This window comes from Rhipicephalus microplus, unplaced genomic scaffold (genome assembly GCF_043290135.1).
Source record: "Rhipicephalus microplus isolate Deutch F79 unplaced genomic scaffold, USDA_Rmic scaffold_13, whole genome shotgun sequence".
Classification (NCBI taxonomy): domain Eukaryota; kingdom Metazoa; phylum Arthropoda; class Arachnida; order Ixodida; family Ixodidae; genus Rhipicephalus; species Rhipicephalus microplus.
This window is the reverse complement of record NW_027464586.1, coordinates 30,789,867-30,805,688: the sequence shown is the minus strand read 5'-3', so window position 1 is coordinate 30,805,688 and position 15,822 is coordinate 30,789,867. Positions and strand designations below refer to the sequence as shown.

The window sequence follows — 15,822 nt, the reverse complement described above, 5'->3', positions numbered from 1 at the left end:
ACGTCTTGGAGGATGTCGAAGACTGGCTGGCCCAGTTCGAACGGGTTTCGGATTACAATGGTTGGACCGACTTCGACAAAATGAGGAACGTGTATTTCAGCTTGGAGGACGGCGCTCGTACTTGGTACGAAAACCGTGAGCCTTTTCCCTCATGGAGCGTCTTTCGTCGATACCTGCTGGCAAGTTGGGCCAATCCCGATCGCCGTGAACGAGCCGAGCAAGCGATTCAGTCGCGCCTACAAATGCCAAATGAAAGCGTCATGATGTACGGCAAGGACATGACGAGCCTCTTTTGTCGAGCTGACCCCGATATGGCAGAAAAAAAGAAGGTCCGTCATTTAATTCGAGGAGTGAAGGAGCAGCTTTTTGCTGGCCTCGTTCGCTGTCCCCCAAAGACCGTGGCGAAATTTTTGACCATAGCCACAACCATGGAGCAAGTGCTGCAGCAGCACTCTACTGTGTACGACCGGCAAGTGAGTGCCGCTTTGTCAATAGGTCAGATCGGAGGTGCAGCAGGCAACATCAACATCGAGTCTCTTTGCGATCTTATTCGATCGGTGGTGCGCGACGAACTACAAAAGATTCAGTGCCAGTCCCAACCTACTGCAGGATCTATTTGCAGCCTTGTCAGAAACGAAGTACGACAGGCTCTCCAAGTGCCACCTTACAGCTATGTCCCACCTGTCCCGGCCGAGCCACATCGTGCATCATACGCAGAAGCTGTAAGCCGATATATTCCTGCTTCACCGCGCTTCGTTAATCCTGTGCATCAGGATGCACTTCCTTCGCTACAGCCAATTCAGCACTTGGAAAATCGACAGTCGCTTCCCAGAAAATTCGACATATGGCGCACACCGGACAGACGGCCACTGTGTTACCACTGTGGTGAAGCTGGACATGTGTACCGGGAATGTCCCTATCGTCGCCTCGGACTACAGGGTTTTGCCGTCGACGCACCACGACCGAGATTTGGCGAAAGACCGAGAGCTATTGAAGATTACCTTTCACAGTAGCGCATGCCACTGCGGAGGCAGTCGCGGTCCCTATCCCCAAGGCGATCTTCTCCAAACTTTCGGAGCCTCCCAGGAGCGGCGCCGGCGCGCTCGCCAAGCCCTAGGCGGGAAAAGTAACGATAGCGACCTTCAGGAGCGAGGCCACTGATACTCGACGCAAGCAGGGCCTCCCACGACGCAAGCACAGACACTGAGCGGTTCCCCGACGACAGCGACGAAAGCCAGAAGCAGATTTTCTCTGGATATACATGTGCTAGTCGACAGTCACCAGGACGTTAGTGCATTATTGGACACAGGTGTGGACTACTCGATCGTAAGCGGGAAACTAGCAGCGCACATAAAGAAAGTTGTGAAGCCTTGGTGCGAAGCACAAATTCGTACTGCCGGCGGGCACGTTGTCACCCTAATCGGCATGTGCACTATCAGAGTGAGCATTCGGGGACGTACGTTTTTCGCCAGCTGCCTTGTACTTCGTGACTGTTCCCGAGACCTAATCCTCGGAGTCGACTTTTTGCGGGAGCATGGCGCTATTATCGATCTTCGAGAGCGTACCATGACGTTTTCGACAGCTGGATCCTCCGACAAACCTGGCGACATCCGTGACAGCATGCTTCGGGTTTCTGCCGACAGCATCACGTTGCCTCCGCGTTCAAGCGTCCTAGTTGATGTGGTGTCTGACAAGTTACGGGAAGGTGAAGTTGTCGCCGAAGGCAACTTGACGCTTTTGTTCGCGCTAGGTGTCTGCCCTGCACGCAGCCTCGTCACGCTTTATGACGGACACTCTGCCCTACTTGTGACTAATTTCAGTAACGAGTTCCGGCACCTGTTTCGTGACACCGCCATCCCTTTCGCCTACCCTATCGCAGACGTTTTTGAATGCTTCGCATCTACATCAGCCAACGACAGGCTTCGACCGACACCAAGCGACGTGACTTCACTACTTGGAAAAGTTGATGTCAACTCGACCCTCTCGGAACAACAACAGACCGAGCTACATGAACTGCTATATCAATTTAAAAAGTGCTTCGCGTCCACCTCGAAGGTTCGTCAGACACCGATCAATAAACACCGAATAACTACGTATAACGATGCCTCACCCATAAAACAACCCTCTTACCACGTTTTGGCAAAGGAACGTGACGTTATAAATGCTCAAGTCAAAGAGGTGTTGCAAGATGACACTATCCAACTTTCGAAAAGTGCCTGGTCATCTCCGGTCGTGTTCGTGAAGAAAAAGATGGATCACTGTGTTTCTGCGTGGACTGCAGGAAACTTAACAGCGTGACTAAAAAAGACGTCTATCCGCTGCCTCGCATCCACGATTCCCTCGACAGACTGCGGTGGGTCAGGTATTTTTCATCGATAGACTTGAAAAGTGGCTACTGGCAGATCGTAGTTGATGAACGAGATCGTGAAAAAACCGCCTTCGTTACACCGGATGGCCTAAGCTTTCTGCATCAGTGAAGCGATACGTGAAAAGCTGCCGGGAATGTCAACGCCACAAATCCCCGCCACTAAAGCCCGCGGGGCTTCTTCAATCAATAGAACCATTCAGAGCGCCATTTGATGAAATAGGAATGAATTTACTGGGGCCCTTTCCGCTATCATCTGCCGGCAACAAGTGGATCATAGTACCCACCGACTATTTGATAAAGTATGCCAAAACAAAGGCACTACAACACGCTACTGCTTCCGACGTCACCCAATTCTTTATGGACCAGATCGTTTTTGGACATGGTGCCCGGTCGTGCGTCATCACTGACAGAGGAACAGCATTCACGGCCCAGCTCATTCATGACGTATTCAAGCTCAGCTACACGAACCATCGCAAGACCACGGCATATCATCCACAGAGCAACGGCTTGACAAAGCGACTCAACAAGAACATCGCTGACATGTTATCTATGTACGTAGATGTCCAGCATAAGACCTGGGACCAGGTGCTACAGAACGTCACATTAGCGTACAATAGTGCCGTTCAGTAAACTACGCGATTCACGCCTTTCCGTCTTGTCTATGGACGTGAGGTCCAGACCATGCTGAATGCAATGCTTCCACGCAATTGCAATGCTTTGATCACTTCTGATGCTGTGCAGCTTACCCAGTACGCCGAAGTAGCACGCCAGTTAGCACGCCTACACATTAAGCACCAGCAGAGTACAGACGCATGCCGCTACAACGCTCGCCATTGACAAGTTGAATACCATCCAGGCAATCAAGTTTGGGTTTGGACTCCAGTCCGATGCCAGGGATTGTCAGAAGAACTGCTCAGTCGCTACTTCGGACCATACAAAGTCTTGGGACGCGTGAGCGATGTGAACTACGAGGTAGTTCCTGACGGCGCCTTCTCGCCACGATGGCGAAGGCACTCCTCAGAGATTGTCCACGTGGTGTGCCTGAAGCCGTATTTCACGCGGTAGTGCGACTGCGCATGAACCATAACGCTGTTTTTGTGTATGCGCGTATTTTCTGTTAGTTCGCCCCGACTTTGCCTTTGTACTTTCCGAGCATCAGAGTGATGCCTTCTTTTTTTTCTCAGAGCGGGAATAATGCCACTTGGCTGCTAGTTACGGCGAGTGCAAGCCATGGCTGCCCGCGAGAATGGAAGACGTTCTGGGGCAGCGCGTGCTCTGTCTAGTTGTTCATTACTGAAGCAGCCATCTTGCCAGTTTTCGGTGCGTCTCCCCGCCGGCTCAGTTCTTCCTAGTTGAAGACGTTTCGTAGCATGTGACAATATAAATACCGAGAGCGACGACGGCAAATTGAGGCTGAAACGTCTATGGAATTGCTATTGCAATAAAGAAGTGGGAGCTGTTGCTGTTGCAAATCACAACCGCTAAGCTATGAGAGCCATTCAAGCTTGGTGTATCACGGCTCTTGGGTAACGCAGGTTGTCAAAAAAGAGATTATTTATTACGTGTGTGCGTATTTTCTACACACGCACTCAAAATGTTTAGATGAGACTACCACAGTAGTCTCATTCAAAGTTTCACTACCATGATCTTGAGCGAAGACGTTATTCAAGCTTGACGGGTTATGGTTTTTAAGTAACGGAGATTGTCAGAAAAGGCAAGTTCATGTACTCTCACCATGGAACAAAATGTGGACAGCTGAACGCATGGCTGTTCGCACAGTCAGTGCAGCCTACGTCGGCCCACTAGCCCGAGAGTGTGTGTTTAACTCCGATATGCCTTGGCTTTGAGTGTGGGAACTCGTTCTTTTTGTCGGCAACATGACTAGCAGGTCATAAGCTTTCAGTCTTGTGGCATGACTTTTTGCCTATTGTGACGTGCTTGCACCACTGCGTAATCTAGACGACGGAGAGCCAAGGGAGCTTTCCCGCTTTGTACTGGCAAGAGTGGAGCTGAAGCAAGGTGCGTGACCGGGCTAGTTGGTACTCTATTGCGACATAAACAGCGCGTGACACACACAAGGACAAGGAACCAACAAGGACCAGCGCTAGTCTTGTCGGACCATTGAGGAGTGCTAGTCCTTGTCAGTTCCGTGTCCTTCTATTTCATGCACTACTCACATCGCCAAGGGGTAGAGCTATCAGCTAAAAATAATCCGCATCACTTCAGCAATCACAGTAGTTCTCTTGGATGGCCACAAACAGTACAGGTGAATGAAAACTTTTTGGGCTAGTCGGTAACTCGACATATTGTTAGTAAATTAAATGCAACTTCTAGGAGTCCGTAGAAACACTCAGAAATTCACACTCGCTTCCAAACAAGAAACATACACCCTACACAGTGCTTACCAACTGACCACCTTATATAACTGCAATATTCCCGCGATACCCCCCCCCCCCCCCCACTGTGACGCATTCACTTGAATTCGTTTCGTGGGAAGATGCAGGCAGCTTTTTATAGGTTGCTGAGTTGTTACTATGCTTTAGCTACTTCAACTAGGTGGTTGTCTCTAGATTATCTGTGCAGATATTGTATCGGATGATATCGCTACTGCATATACAACACGTGGCGATCAGTCAAGATATCTTTGGCTTGCCCTCGCCCGTTCCACCTGTATATAAAGCATGGCACAATAAACTTACGGATTCTTCCCGTTACGCTCGGACTGTCAGGATGGCCCAACGACCACACACGATACATGGTGTCAGAAGTTAACCGAAGCTAGCGCCTAGCATGTACAACATGGATTTTGTGAAGCCACCGCCCCCACTACGTACTAATGGGGAAATCAGCAAGAACTGGCAGGGCTTCAAGCAGCGCTTCGAGTTGTTCTTGACCGCGTCGGAGACCAGTGGCAAACCCCGAAAGGAAGCAACAAAGACTGCCCTCCTCCTAAGTATCGCAGGTGAGGAAGCCATTGAGATCTTTAACACGTTCGAATACCAGCAAGAGGAGGATAGCAGCGATTACAAAACAGTCGTGCAGAAGTTCGATGCATATTTTGCCGGACAGAGTAACGAAGTGCACGAACGCTATGTATTTCGCTCAAGGATCCAGAAGCCGGGAGAACCCTTCGAACATTTTGTGAGGGATCTGAAAACGCAGGCAGCATCGTGCAACTTTGGCAGTCTTAAGGAGTCGATGATCAGAGACCAGATCGTTTACGGGACTACTGACAGCAACCTTCGAGAAAAGCTGTTAAGGGACAACAATTTGACACTACAAAAGGCCGAGCTGGCAGGTAAAGCCGCAGAAGCAGCAGCGGGACACCAAGAAGTTTGGGCACGCGAACTGAAAGAAGTAGATCCGGTAGGCGTGGCTCCTATTGACAAAACTTTTTCGCCAGGACCCGCCTTTTCTAAGTGTCTGAGATGTGGGCGCAAGCATGCACCACGAAGCTGTCCAGCGTTCGGGATGAAGTGCCGGAAGTGCCACAGGCGCAACCATTTCGCCATATGCTGCAAAACAACCACGGAAGTTCACGAGCTCCGAGGCTCCGAAGACAACTTTGACATTCTGGACGTGTCAAATTTAGGCAAAATTCCACGCGACTGGACGGTGCGAGCTCAAATCAAGAACCTGCCAGTAAACCTAAAAGTCGACACGGGAGCACAAGCAAATTTGCTGCCTTTGAGCTGCTACCTCAAGATGCGCCCTCAACCGCCGCTGAATCCAAGTAGCGCGGTGTTACGTTCGTATGGAGGAGGGGCAATTCAGCACGTCGGGGTCATACGTACCGAAGTCACACTGAATGACTCGACCTCAGTACTGGATTTTTTCATCGTGCGGAAGGGGCGTCAAGCGATCCTCGGACTTCAAGCATGCCAACTCATGAGGCTTGTGCCGCGTGTTTACAGCGTGTCTAAAAGCAACCATGAGTGCATCTTTGACGAATTTCGCCATCTGTTCACCGGAACCGGGTGCGTGCAACGAGCATACAAGATGGTGTTACGTGACGGCGCCATACCCGTCGTCCAGGCCGCACGGCGTGTTCCAGTGGCCTTACAAGAACCCCTCAAGATGGAATTGGACCGCATGCAACGAGCCAGCATTATCACGAAGGTGACCGAGCCTACAGACTGGGTGAGTCCTGTCGTTATTGTTCGAAAGAAGGACGGGAAAATCCGAGTGTGCATTGATCCACGAAACATAAATGAGTGCCTAAAAAGAGAACATTACATAATGCCTCGCAGAGAAGATATAGAAGCAGACCTCGCCGGCGCGACAGTTTTTTCACGCCTAGACGCAAACTCGGGGTTTCACCAGATCCCTTTAGATGACGAAACCTCCCGAATTTGCACCTTCGCAACACCATTCGGCCGCTACCGGTTTTTGCGCTTACCCTTTGGTATAGCATCGGCTTCAGAGGTCTTCCAGAGGACCCTGAATGAAATTTTTGAAGAACTTCCTGGGGTCAGAGTGTACGTGGACGACGTCCTTATCTGGGGTGCATCCATAGAAGAACATAATGAGCGTCTTAAGTCGGTGCTACGAGCAGCTGAACGCGCCGGCCTTACATTCAACCCAGAAAAGTGCACGTTTGCGGTCGAAAAGATAGAATTTCTCGGGGACGTGATTGACAAAAACGGCATCAGACCAAGCCCATCCTTGATAAATTGCATGCTACAAATTCCCACACCAGTTGACAAGCTTGCGGTGCAACGAATGCTGGGCGTTGCCAACTACTTCAGCAAATTCTTGCCGTCACTCGCTGAAAGAACCACACTACTGAGGGGCCTGATCAAAAAGGACCGAATCTTCGAATGGACTGATAACCACAATCAGGAATGGAAGCAGCTATGCGACAGTTTGAGCAAAGAACCTTTGCTATCTATCTTTGATCCTCAGAGAAAAACCAAAGTGTCGTGCGACGCATCACGGAATGGGGTTGGATCAGCTTTGCTGCAATACCACAATAACGCGTGGAAGCCGGTCGCGTACGCGTCACGAGCGCTCAGCGAAACTGAGCAACGGTATTCACAAATTGAAAAAGAGACGTTAGCATTGCTGTACGGCTGCGAAAGATTTCATCACTTTATCTACGGCCGCAATGTCATTGCAGAGACCGATCATCGGCCCTTGATTACCATTGCTCGGAAACCAATAGGCGATATGCCGCCAAGGCTACAGCGTTTCTTCCTCCGTTTGCTGCGTTATGACCTTGACTTGCAATTCATTCCAGGGAAGCAGCTCGTCCTGGCCGACATGCTCTCGAGAGCCACAAGCAGGCAAGCGGGTGACACCGACAGCGACGATGTAGAAGTCCACGCGGTAAGTGTGATGTCTTCATTAGTGAGCGACCGAACATGGAAGTGGTTGTCAGCAGAAACAGAGAAGGACGAAGAGCTTAAAGACGTTCTGAAAAACCTAGAATCTGGAGAGGATATCAAGGGCCAATGGAGGCCATTTCAAGCAGAACTATCTCAAGTTAACGGTGTACTTTTGAAAGGCTGTAAGGTGGTAATACCGGCTTCTATGAGACGTGAAATGCTAGATCGCATTCACCAAGGTCACTTAGGTGTCAACAAATGTAAATCAAGGGCAAGACAGCTTGTTTTTTGGCCTGGAATAAATCAAGATATCGAATCGATCTGCCATAAATGTGCACCATGCAGAAAATACGCATACAAACAGCCGACAGAGCCTCTTAAGATGCGCCCGGCGCCACCCCAGCCTTGGTACCGTGTAGGGGCGGACCTTTTCGAATATGGCGGTAGAACATACTTGTGTGTTTATGACGCGCTCTCCAACTTTCCCGAGGTGGAGTTGCTCAAAGACACATCTTCGAGAACTGTCATAGAAGCAGCAAGTGCCATCTTCGCCAGATATGGCATACCAGTTGAACTTTGTACCGATAATGGGCCGCAGTTCACAAGTCATGACTTCGCTGCATTTTCTCAGCTGTACGATTTCAAACACGTCACTTCAAGCCCGAGGTATCCACAATCAAATGGCCTCGCAGAAAAAGGAGTACAGGTCGTTAAGAGAATACTAAAGAAAACTACTGACGCGAAACAAGACTTTTGGCTTGGATTACTCGCTTACAGGACGACACCGATGGAGGGTGCGCCTTCACCTGCCGAGGTGTTACAAGGAAGGCGACTGCGAACGACGCTGCCGGATGTCCGTTCCGTTCCAGAATTTCCGGTCCGAAAGCATCGCCAGAGCAACGCCTGCAGGAGGACCCTAGCGCCGCTGGGAGCAGGCGACACCGTTCGAGTTAAAGGGGGGTCATGGTCGACCAAAGCACGAGTCCTCGAGCCATGCAATACTCCCAGGTCATACCATGTCGTCACAGAGGAAGGAAGGGTCCTCCGCCGCAACCGCCAGCACCTACTTCCGACCGGTGAAAGCTTTCGAAGGCGCACGTGTTCCAGCAGCAGTGAGGACTTCGCCGAACAAACTGCAAATTGCAGTAGTGGGCCCGCAGCTCTCCATGCACCCAATACGGCAGGCATCGTAACTTCAAGAAGTTCGACAAGACTGCGACGGCCACCACAGCGGTTGACCTACGACAGAAACTTTGTGCAAGTGTCGTGATGAGCTTCCCAGTGGCGTGCAATGAACGATGTTTCTTCTGTGCACTGTTCAACCCTGTAACTCCCCGTTAGAAAAATATTTAACTGTTCTGTTTTGTTTACTCATACGAAAGAGGATGTATCGGATGATATCGCTACTGCATATACAACACGTGGCGATCAGTCAAGATATCTTTGGCTTGCCCTCGCCCGTTCCACCTGTATATAAAGCATGGCACAATAAACTTACGGATTCTTCCCGTTACGCTCGGACTGTCAGGATGGCCCAACGACCACACACGATACAGATATGTTCGAATTAACCAGCTTATATACCTACAGGATGATGCACAGAAGCAAAAGAAAACAAAAGTGCGCACGAGCAGGTAATCAATAATTGATGCAAGAACCAGCCATCATCAAATAAAGGGACAAAAAATATTTTAAAAAATAAATGATGGAAAACAACAGAAAAACTAGCTAGGACTACTATTATCCAGCCTTGAGAAAAGATGTTTCTTTTACAACGCCATGTACGGCTCGCTAACACGACAATTCTTACTACTTCTATTGAAATCCCACATCTCCACGAAGTGAATGATGATAAACGAGCTTGCTCGGAACTGATCGGGACAACCCATGAATCTTCCGTAGAAGTCCTTTACCATAATATAAAGACGTAAATGTTTTTATAGGGGAGATTGTATATACACCTATATATACACAAGATGTAATCATTTACATATCTATCCAATTTTATACAAGGATTACGTAACTAATTACAAAGCTGTGGGACGCATTTTACTCTGAAGATTACAATATTGTGGTCATTGAAGTATGTGGCAAGGGGATCTTGAATTAGAGGTTGCAGTTGAATGTTAAAGAAGGCAATCTAGATGCAGGTTCCGAGTCAAGGCTCGCTTGCCGCCGCTTGCATGCCGTGTCTGCTTCAAGGGCTCTCACTTCGGGGTCAGCCTGTCGACGAGCCTTCTTCTCAGCACAAGTGTCCATAATGCCTTACAGCTGCGTAGTGGGTACGTCGCTTATCAGCAGGATGACGAATGACATAGAGGCATAGTGGGCACTTCCTTACTTCATGAAAGTTAAGGTGGGTGTGTAGTGGGTACTTTCTACAACTGCACCTCCAGTATGCAGGTCAATGATAGGCGTGCAGATTATTTCAAGTTTCTTCTGAGAACCGGCGTGCCTCTAAACCGTGGTTCACACCCACAAGCCGACGCATAGGGCACAAGATGCACGTACTTACTTTTTTTCTTTTAATATATTTTTTCACGCATGCTCCCTTAATTGGTCACTCAGGCGTCTTTTTTGGTTTACCCGACGTAAACTTTTTGGCATAATAAAAGAATGTTTTCTTTTTTTTCTGGCAATCGCGTGTCTTGCCATTGCAAATGCGTGGGCACGAACAGTCGAGTTTGTTGAATGGTGGCTGGTCCTTGCGTCGGTTGTTGATTCTTTGCTCATGCGCACCTTCCTTTCCCACTGCTTTTGTGCATAATCTTGTAGGTATATCAGATGTCCAGTCAGGCACAATAAACAGTTGGTAAGTGCTGTGTGTGGTGTGTGTTTCTTGCGTAGAAGCGAGTGCGAATGTGTGAGTGTTTCTAGGGATTCCTAAGTTGCGCTAAATTTACTAACAGTTTACTCGTATCTCAGGTCAGTTAGGGGCGAGAGTAAGTAACCTTGGGCGCAATGCTGTTCACTTTTTGTGACAGAAATGGACGTGATCAAACGGGAGAACAAGAGGGAGCAAACAGCCAAATAGGCCAGCTATATTTAAATGCATTTTATGCATGAAACAGCATAAAATAATTATCTGAACATCAGTATTAGCAGCCATTGTTTCTCAAAGCCTGAAATGAAGGGCGTGACAACATTAACAACTTTTTTGTGATAATATCTTGATTGATTGCTAGGTGGAGTCGCAATTTCACGAGACATTCGGTTGGTAGTGTGTGGGTGTTGCATGGTTAATATGATTGCAAACTATCAGTGCCGGACTTGAGTAAGCCAGGCTCAAAGCAGGCGAATTCAAATTTCTTGCTGCAGCGCTTGCATTCTGATCCTGTTCAAGTAGTCTGGAGACCCTTCTGGGTCCATCTGATTAGACGGAACGGTGTTTGTTGTGTGCAGTTTTACAGAAGACAAAATTATTGTGTCTTTACCTGTGCCCATGTTTGACTGGCTGACGAACCTCAACCGACGCCGTCTGGTGCAATAAAACTTTCTAATACAAAGCAGCGTGAAGAAAATGGCGCCCATATTTTAATACTTTCTGTTTTGTGTCTGCGAATAGATCGACATAACTAAGACTTGCCTGTCCTGCAGTAGCGACCCATGTATCGCTTTGGACACTCGCAGATCTTCTCGGCGTTGCAGCGACCTCCGTTAGCACATTTTCGATCACATTCAGGGTCTGGGCCTGCATAATTTTCAACAAAAGTTTTATTTTGACACCTCTACTTGGAAGGTACAGCTGTAATAAAGAAATTACAGCTCAACACACTAGCTTTACAGAGAGCAAAGCAGTCACATCTAAATAGCGAATCATTAGACAGGTTTATTAAAAAAATAAACTAGAATTAGTACAAGTACCTTTGCTTTCCCTCTATTCAGCTCAGCATTGCCTACTACGACTCAACTCTTAAAGCTCACCGTCGATTCTAAGTGTGCAGCTTTTTCAGTGCCGACCGACAATGTTGCTGGTGTGAGGCATAATTGTTACTTATTTCAAAATACCATTCAAAGCTCTCTTTTTGAGCGTCATGTCCAGTGGTAATGCTTGCTTACCATCATGCGCTCATATCTCATGTCAGGTGCAGTCCATATTGCATCTCATACGTACGCGCTGTTTCGAGATTATCAGTGTCGCATTGCAGGTCTCATCATGAACGGTGTCTCTCATCGTGGAGACTCAAGTAGGCACCATCATGTATCATCTACTTCTGACAATATGGAAACTTTTCCATTTGATCTAAACATTCCTAATTTGAGCGTCACCGTGTAGCACAAAAACACAAATATACCAAACACAGGTGTGTCTCGGTGCCTTTGCACAATACACTATGACCTTCAACAAACGCTAACTAAGCCAATAACCCTAAAAAATACCCTTTTAATCTAGGCATTGAATGAGCCACTGAGCGCAGGGTAGTTAACAAAAGATAGTTTCTGCAAGTACGTCGAGGTCAGTAGCTTTGCGTGACAATTCAGTCGCAGTTTTTTGCAGTGGTTATTGTGGTGTGTCATTACGTAGCACCTTCATCAGACATCATGGGGCAGTGACAGTGATCGACGCTGGACTGAAAGCTGCAGTAGAGCCATTCGTTGGGAGAACCTATGCTCAGCGATGCAATACGTGCTCACAATACAATGACACAGGCGGCCGCCATTCCTCAAGAATATGATGTGCGGTTGAAACGCGCCAGCTTTCATCAATATGTTATCCTGTATTCCAGCCTGGTCGCAGATGCTCACTTGAAGTTACTGAACCACTCGTGCGATCAACCGACCGGGATGCGGGGCTATCAAGAGCTTATCTCCAGCGAAGCGGCGCTTCGAGAATATCTTGGGTGAATGCTGGAGTCAGGCAGGTTGTTCCTAAAATGACCCTTGTTTTCTCTCAAGTGACCTGGTTGTGCAAAGAAGGTATAGTTTGATGTACTGCTAGCAACAATCATGCAAGATCTTGCAAGCCTCATATAGAATCCATTTTTCAAGAACCCAGGCTTGCTTTGTGTTTGATTCGCATGTACAGTGCATGCTGTCCTTTACAGTTGTGCTAAACCGCGTTATAGCATGCCTGAGCAGATAGCCTCTTTCATGAAATTGGTCGCCAGTGCTCGGTAGAGACAAAGGTTAGTGACACGGTGCAGTAGTAAAAAAAAGTATTCGAAACTCGTTTGGCTAATAAATTGGGCGCAAACCAAATCTTCTCTGAAAGCATTTCAAGCTTTGTATGCATTTCTGGGGAAAATACCACAGTCCACTGTTACAAAACCTCATCTATATAAAACTGAGCCTTCCAGTTCTGGCGCCACACAATAGTACCTCCGCGCATGCCTCGGTTCAGGAGCCGCAGACGGTGTAGCACTGCTAGCTAAAGCTGCGCAGAGTGATATATACCCTTGACACAGCGCCGTTGCTAAGACAGCTGCAGAAACACATGCGACGTGCCCGAGTTTAGCTACACTCACTTGAGTAGTTAAAGGGACACTAAAGAGGAACAATGACTTGGTTTCGATTAACAAACTGCACTCTGAGAACTCTAAAGCCACATATTTCACTATCGTAATTTCATTAATAGCAGGAAAAATCAAGGTGAAAGTTTTATTTTTGAATTTCGCGTAAAATTTCCGCGCTTGACGTGCCCCGCCTCAGTGGTCTAGTGGCTAAGGTACTCGGCTGCTGACCCGCAGGTCGCGGGATCAAATCCCGCTGTAGTGGCTGCATTTCCGATGGAGGCGGAAATGTTGTAGGCCCGTGTAATCAGATTTGGGTGCACGTTAAAGAACCCCAGGTGGTCGAAATTTCCGGAGTCCTCCACTACGGCATCTCTCATAATCAAATGGTGGTTTTGGGACGTTAAATCCCACAAATCAATCAATCAAATCCGCGCTTGACGTGAGAAATTTCAAAATGCTTTTTTGGTATTTTCATGGCATTGGCTTGATAAAACTATCTGAACCTTCGTGTGCTAAGTCCATGGCACTAACAGATTACAACACACTTCATTTTTATCTGTTAGAAGCCTCATAGGACCCAATCAATGCTATCAAAATTTATTACATCAGGGTGTTTGGTGTAGGTATCTCAAGGTGATGTTGCCACCCATATTTTCTTGCCGTGCATTTGCTCGCTTCCTAAGCGTCATGTTGTGGTAGAAGCGGTGTTTTCGAGATTTCGAAATCGTGCTTTACTAATACACGAATAATAATTTTGCTCTTTAGTGTCTCTGTAGGTTGCATACTGCACTTGCACCGTCGATCGTACTTTTCACACATGGAACAGTACATACTGCATGCAGTTCTCAAGGCACGAACTGTGTCGTCGACGAAAGAATCAAGTCATCGCATTTCTCCGGCAAACATTAGCAAAGTATTTAAAAATTGCTGTTTTCAAGCATGGTGGTACCCGTGCCAACACCCCATTGTAAAGGCATAAGGCATCACTCATGGCATCCATACAACCAGTGACGTGCAGCATACATGGTCTGCGAGGCCAGGCATGGTACAGTGAGCTGACTGAGATTGCGATGCCATCGACTTAGAGGTATGTAAAGCCGTCGCACACCTTTACAACAAATACAACCCGTTTTAGCCGGAGAAGAGTCTGCATCGACAAACAATGATTCATTTGATTCTTGTTTGGCATGATTGCCACTTACGGTTGTCGGCACACTGTTTCTGCAATCGCAGTCGAAGTGGCGTGCCGCTCAAGTAGCGGCCCTTGTCGTTCTCGATGCGAAGTCCGATCCCAAACGACGCCATTCCAGTGACATTGCCCCAGCATGGCAGGAACACTTGGAACACTGCGTTCGTTGAGCGAATAAGATCGTATTTTTGTCACCCTGGCTTCAAAAAAATTATTTTTTGAAAGAAAGATTAGTGTGCAATAGAGCACTAAACATACCATGAACCAGGCATCTCGTGCCAGCAGAGTAGCATTATCTGTCTGACTATTCATATAGGTGTATAGACTCACTGAGGCTACAGTGCTTCTCCGATTTCCTTGTCGCGTTACGGACTGATCGCTGAAACAACACTGATCTCGCACTTGAAGCGAGGGATATAATAGCATCATTTCATCATAATGTCTAGTGTCTGTTTTAGTGAAGTACAAAGCTACACGTCTGATGAGACACTCTGCTTCAGAAATAAGTGGCATAAAGGTGCAGTTCTTCTGCAATAATGAGTGTAGCAGCAAAAATTTGAAATGTGAGCAGCTTTTAGCAAATGTGCTCCCTGCAGTGAGTGTCATGCTTTCTATAAATGGCTTCAACACCAACTGTGAAAGTGAAGGCCCAGCACGTACAGAACCTAGCTGTTGAGAGTGCGCCAGCACAGTCGACCACGGCCTGTAATTCAAAGCATAGACGCCGTGCGGCTCCGAAATCCACTCGCTGCTACGAAATCCGAAATGTGGCATCGCTCTGGGTATGAACATGATTACTCTGAAAATGTTAGCTAGCCTTCCCGACCTGGCTTATTAATCACTATTAGATTATTTTAACTTAATTTCGTCAGGGGAAGTGCCACTCCCTATACAATGAAAGACTACCCTAATCACATTATACTGAAACCTGGAAAGGCCGTGAACATGGACAACCTTCGCCCCATTTCTCTCACATCATGTATAGGCAAACTGATGGAGACGATGGTGTTGGATCGTTTGTACAATTTCGTAGAAAATCAACGTATTTTCGCAGATTCGATGCACGGGTTTCGCCCAAACAGATCCGGGCAAGACATTTTGCTTCAACTTATTCGGGATGTCCTGGACCTTGTCGAGTGTCCTCACAACAACGAGGTTGTACTCGCTTGTTCTTAAAGGGGGCATTTGACAATTTAACCCATAAGGTAATTTTAACACACCTTTCAAACACCGGCTGTAGCTTGAAAGCGTTCGAGTACATTCAGCAGTTTTTAACCGACAGACAACCCTCCATTCCCATACAGGACAAAAAACACAGCCCTTCCCCTTAGGAACTGGAGGTACACCACAAGATACAGTGCTGTCTCTTATTAATCAATCTGGCCATGATGCATCTGCCGGCTCAGCTGGCTGATGTTCCCGGTATACAACATGCGTTGTATGCTGATGATATCATCATCTGGGCCACAGAGGGTGCACTCGGAG

General features: G+C 47.7%; 1 protein-coding gene across 20 annotated transcripts in view; it reads right to left on the bottom strand.

Annotated features, from left to right (window-relative positions):
* Positions 1-15,822, bottom strand: part of shf (WNT inhibitory factor 1) — a 331,946-nt gene that overhangs the window by 113,208 nt on the left and 202,916 nt on the right. For 18 of the 20 annotated variants that reach the window (XM_075882693.1, XM_075882694.1, XM_075882697.1 and 15 more), the window contains exons 4-5: positions 14,351-14,494; positions 11,282-11,386 (exon numbers count right to left, since the gene is read on the bottom strand). In XM_075882693.1, coding sequence (XP_075738808.1) covers positions 11,282-11,386; positions 14,351-14,494 — 249 coding nt within the window. The remainder of the gene's footprint in view (positions 1-11,281; positions 11,387-14,350; positions 14,495-15,822) is intronic. The other 2 variants (XM_075882699.1, XM_075882700.1) reach the window with 1 other exon arrangement.